Source organism: Galeopterus variegatus, unplaced genomic scaffold, assembly GCF_000696425.1.
Source record: "Galeopterus variegatus unplaced genomic scaffold, G_variegatus-3.0.2 Scaffold3624, whole genome shotgun sequence".
NCBI classification, from domain to species: domain Eukaryota; kingdom Metazoa; phylum Chordata; class Mammalia; order Dermoptera; family Cynocephalidae; genus Galeopterus; species Galeopterus variegatus.
This window is the reverse complement of record NW_007729735.1, coordinates 198,444-203,317: the sequence shown is the minus strand read 5'-3', so window position 1 is coordinate 203,317 and position 4,874 is coordinate 198,444. Positions and strand designations below refer to the sequence as shown.

At 36.9% G+C, this 4,874-nt stretch overlaps 1 protein-coding gene across 1 annotated transcript in view; it reads right to left on the bottom strand.

Annotated features, from left to right (window-relative positions):
- The window catches only part of LOC103601202 (coiled-coil domain-containing protein 171-like), a gene marked incomplete at its 3' end in the record, with an annotated part of 20,837 nt that overhangs the window by 10,479 nt on the left and 5,484 nt on the right, over nucleotides 1–4,874 (bottom strand). The window contains exon 2 of the mRNA XM_008585589.1: nucleotides 2,012–2,147. Coding sequence (XP_008583811.1) covers nucleotides 2,012–2,147 — 136 coding nt within the window. The remainder of the gene's footprint in view (nucleotides 1–2,011; nucleotides 2,148–4,874) is intronic.

The following is a 4,874-nucleotide window of genomic DNA, read 5'->3' as shown; positions in this document are numbered from 1 at the left end:
GGATCCGTTGCCGGTCACGAAAAAAGACAAAAAGAGAAAGAAAAAAAAAAAAAAAAAACACAACAGAGAGCCTAACCAGCAGGCTAGAACAAGTAGAAGAAACAATTTCTGATCTTGAAGACAGTCTTTCAAGATAACCCAGGCAGACAAAAACAAAGGAAAAAAGAATTTCAAAAAATGAAGAAAATCTAAGAGAGCTAGCAGATACCTTAAGTGCACATTCGAATCATGGGTGTTACAAAAGGGGAGAAAAAGGAAAAGGCATGGAAAATCTATTCAGTGAAATAACAGAAAACTTCCTAGGTCTAGGGAGAAACACAAACATTCAGATCCAGGAGGATCAAAGATCCCCAAACAGCTTCAACCCAAAAAGATCCTCTCCAAGACACATTATATTCAAACTGGCAAAGCTCAAAGACAAAGATGGAATCTTAAAAGGAGAAAGAAAACATCAAGTCACCTGTAAGGGAGCCCCCATCAGATTAACAGCAGACTTCTCAACAGAAACTCTACAGACCAGAAGAAAATGGAATGATAGATTCAAAATACTAAAAGAAGAACAACTGGCAGCCAAGATTACTATACCCAGGCAAGGCTATACTTCAGAAATGAGGAAGAAATAGTGTATTTTCCAGACAAACAAAAACTGTGGGAGTTCACCACCACACCACCAGCCCTGCAAGAAATCCTCAAGGGAGCCCTGCATCTAGAATCTGAAAAACAATAAGCACTACCACAAATATATAAGAAAGAAAAAAATCCACTGGTAGAACAAAAATACAAATAAGAAAGGGAAAGAAATTAATTCTTACCATCACAAAAAACCATAATGACAAGAAACAAAAGGAAAAAACCTCTCACTCTCTTTGGAAGATGACAGGGAAACAACTCATTCTTCCAAAACTACTAAGTAAAAGATAAAGTCAAGCATCTATCCTGTCTTTCATACATGAATTGTTCCTTGGGTTAACCATAAATAGCTGAGGAAGGAACACTTCTGTCTAGTGAAGTATCCCAGCTAAAAGGAATAAAATAATTAGAATATGTTATGTTGCAAATCCCCATTGAAATAACGGATCTAGCAAATGACCATCATTGACTGCTAGCATCACAGACAATCAGACATAATGGGCCTCCTGCAGTAAGAACATATATACCTCTGAAGCCAAATCTAACCTGAATGAGAACAAGCCTCAGGATACAGCAACCAATCATCAGGAAATGCAGGGGACACTGGAACATGTTATAAATGACACTACTGGGATGGAGCCAGCAAATCCAGACCTTGGGAAACTTTATGAGGTAAAGGGGAAAAAATTAGATGAAGGGGGAACCTACAGATTAAAAGAACCTTAAGTGACAGCTGACATAGCAACCAAATGCAACAAGCAGAACTTGTCTGGATTCTGATGGAAACCAATCAATTGTAAGAAAGAAAGAGGAAGGGGGAGAGAATTGGAGAAATTTAAACATGTTAATGTTTCATTATAAAAAAAAAAAAGAAAAGAAAAGCAATGTAAAACTCATATAAAACATTTGTTTGCTATTGTTTATTCAATAGATGTTCACTAGTAAATTACAAGCTGCTTTTATTTAATGTTACCTCAATTGCTAATGAAGCTATGCATTTTAAATAAGAAAAAAAATTTCATACTCAAATCTTATTACTTAGAAAGAGATTCTTCCATGGTTCAGACCATAAAGGAACCTACATTATGATTTCAAAATTGTCCTATTTAAAAATCCTTTAGTCTTCAAAACAAATTCATCAATATTTTTATCAAGTTGAACACATTAATTAAAATAAATTTACGATAAAATATGAATAAACATAATAATTCATTAAAGTTCAACTTGAACTCTCCTATATAATTCCACTCATAAAAATTATCATAAGTTTTCTTTACTATGATTTCCTTTTATGCACAATAATGGTATATAAAGGTTAAACATGGAATCTAAAAAAATCAAACTCAACTTTTACATTATTTGAAAGGAAAATAAATTCTACCTCTGCATTGTGCTTAGTTGTTATTTCTAATTTTTCTTTCTTAGCCCGATGGAGTTTCTTTCTGAGATCAGCAGTAATATCCAAGTCTGTTTCATTTTTAAGCATTTGTTTTACATCCGATGAGGCATTCTTCAACCTATAAAATGAGATCATAATAAAATATAATTCTCATAAAGCATATTTCACAGTATTTCTGACATTTCTTATAACTTATTTTTCAAAAAACATACAAAATATGATATGGTCCTTGACTCAAAGAAATTTACAATCTAGTAAAAAATGCCCATTGCAAAAGTGAGGTACAAATGCAAAGCAGTATATTACTAGTAACTAACCACTGTCTACTGGGAAAGCACCACATTGTTCTCAAGACTGATATTTACACTGTTCGACCATATCACAAGCTGGGTAGCTTTGGAAGGGAATGAGTTCTTTCTTTTCTCTTTTTAAAAAATATATTTTACTCACTGCAAATGTAATACATATTACTAAAAGAAAAAGAATACAGATTCCTGCTTAAAAATGGCAGATTAAAGCACTCTATTCTCCCTGCTCCCCCAACCACCATCATTACCAAAAAATACATTAAAATAACAGCATACAGAATTTAGAGGTATCAACCCATAAAGAGAAAGAACACAGAAGATGAAACAAAATATTGGAAGTTGGAAAGCATGTGGATGAATGATTTATCTAATAAAGTTGAATTCAAAGCCAGTGACGAAAGCAACCTGATTTACACCAGAGCCCCCAAAGCTCAGTAATCAGCAACACCTTTGAAAATGGGCGTGAAAGTAGAGCAGAAAACAAAAGAATTGGTTGAAAGTCTGCCAACAAAATAATTAGATCCTCAGGTCCTCTACCCCATATACCACAAAACTGGACACCTATCTCTTCCCCAATCTGTCAGAACACTAGGGATTTATTCCCTGGAGAGGATAAAACAAAAGGTCTCTGAATTGGAAGATATTAGATACAAATGGGGTAAGGGCTACATACTAAAAACATGATGCTTGAGTAAAAAGTTATATAATGAATGACAACCCTCGTCTTTTAACACTACTTGTTTGCCAGAACAATGGCAGCCAGAGAATGGAAGTGTCTTCCCTTTAGAATCTAGCCAGCCAGGTGAAAAAGACCTAAAGATGACGACGCCAGGGGTTCTCCAGCAAAATAGCTTTACCAGATCACCTTACAAAGAATGACACATGGGCCGGCCCGTGGCTCACTCGGTAGAGTGCGGTGCTAGTAACACCAAGGCCCCGGGTTTGGATCCCACATAGGGATGGCCGGTTCGCTCACTAGCTGAGCGTGGTGCTGACAACACCAAGTCAAGGGTTAGGATCCCCTTACTGGTCATCTTAAAAAAAAAAAAAAAAAAAGAATGACACAAATACAAAGCCTCCCACACTGAGCTCCCAGTCATTTTTTAAGGTTAGGCTCTGCTTTTAAATATGAGCAGTGAGCCAAGGATCATTAAACTTCTATCAAAGTTTAAGAAGTATCTAAAATGAAAGAGACCAAAAATAAGACGGATAGTAAGGAGGATGCCCTCAAAGACTATGCAGATAGAAGATAACTTTTTAAAAAGACAGAAAAAACCAACATTAATATTCTCAGAAAAACAGGAGAGTAAAATATCCATAACATTGCATCCATGGATGTGGTAAGAAATATTCACAGAACAAAAAAAGAATTCTTGGAAACAAAAAGCACAAAGAAAGAAAAAAATAACTAAACAAAATAAATAAATATAAAAGAAAAATCTCCCAGAAAAGAGAAAGGGAGATGGAAAATAAGAAAGAAAATTTTATAAATTAGAGGACTGTTCAAGAGGTTCAAAATCTAAATAAAGAGTTACAGAACGAGGAAATATAAATTTATAACAAAAAATAGCCTTATTTTTTTGTAAGTATTATTGTAAGCATTTTGCACATACAAACTTATTTAATCTTCACAACAAACCCATCAGATAGCTACCATTATGACCCCTATTTTACAGATGAGGAAACTGAGTAACAGGGAGGCTAAGAGATTTGCCCAAATTCACAGATCTGGCAAGGAGCAGAGCTAGAACTCAAACCCTAGCAGCCTGGCTCCATTATATAGCTTCTTAACTTTTATACTATAATGCCTCTCTGGAGGGGAGGAAATTATTAAAGGGAAAAATTAGAGAAAATATCCAGATTCTTTTTTTTTTTTTCTTTTTTCCTTTTTTTTGTCTTTTTTCGTGTCCGGCATCTTTTTTCCTTTTTTTTGTCTTTTTTCGTGTCCGGCAACGGATCGCAACCCTCGGTGTCATGCCCATACCGGACCGGGACCGGCAACGGGATCGCAACCCCCGGTGTTGGGCCCGCACCCCGCTCAGCCAGTGAGCAGGAACCGGTCTGTATGTGGGATCCGAACCCTCGGCGGGAGCGCCGCCGCACTCCCAAGCGGCGCACTGTAACAGTGCGCCACCGGGCCGGCCCAAAAAAAAAAAAAAAAAAAAAGAAAATATCCAGATTCTGAAGGATACGAGTTTCAATCTGAAAGAGCCTATTAGGAGCCAAGGTTAAATGCAGGGAAATGTCAGAAAACAGAGCACAAAAAAAGAGTTGCTCCAAATTCCAGAGAAAAATAAATAGGTTTTACATAAAGGATTAAGAAATCTGTTTGGGGGCTGGCCCGGTGGCGCACTGTACAGTGCGCCGCTTGGGAGCGCAGTGGCACTCCCGCCGAGGGTTTGGATCCCACGTACAGACCGGCCGCTCACTGGCTGAGCGAGGTGCGGGCGCAGCACCGAGGGTTGCGATCCCGTTGCCGGTCACAAAAAAAGACAAACAGGAAAAAAAAAAAAAAGAAAAAAAAAAAAAAAGAAAAA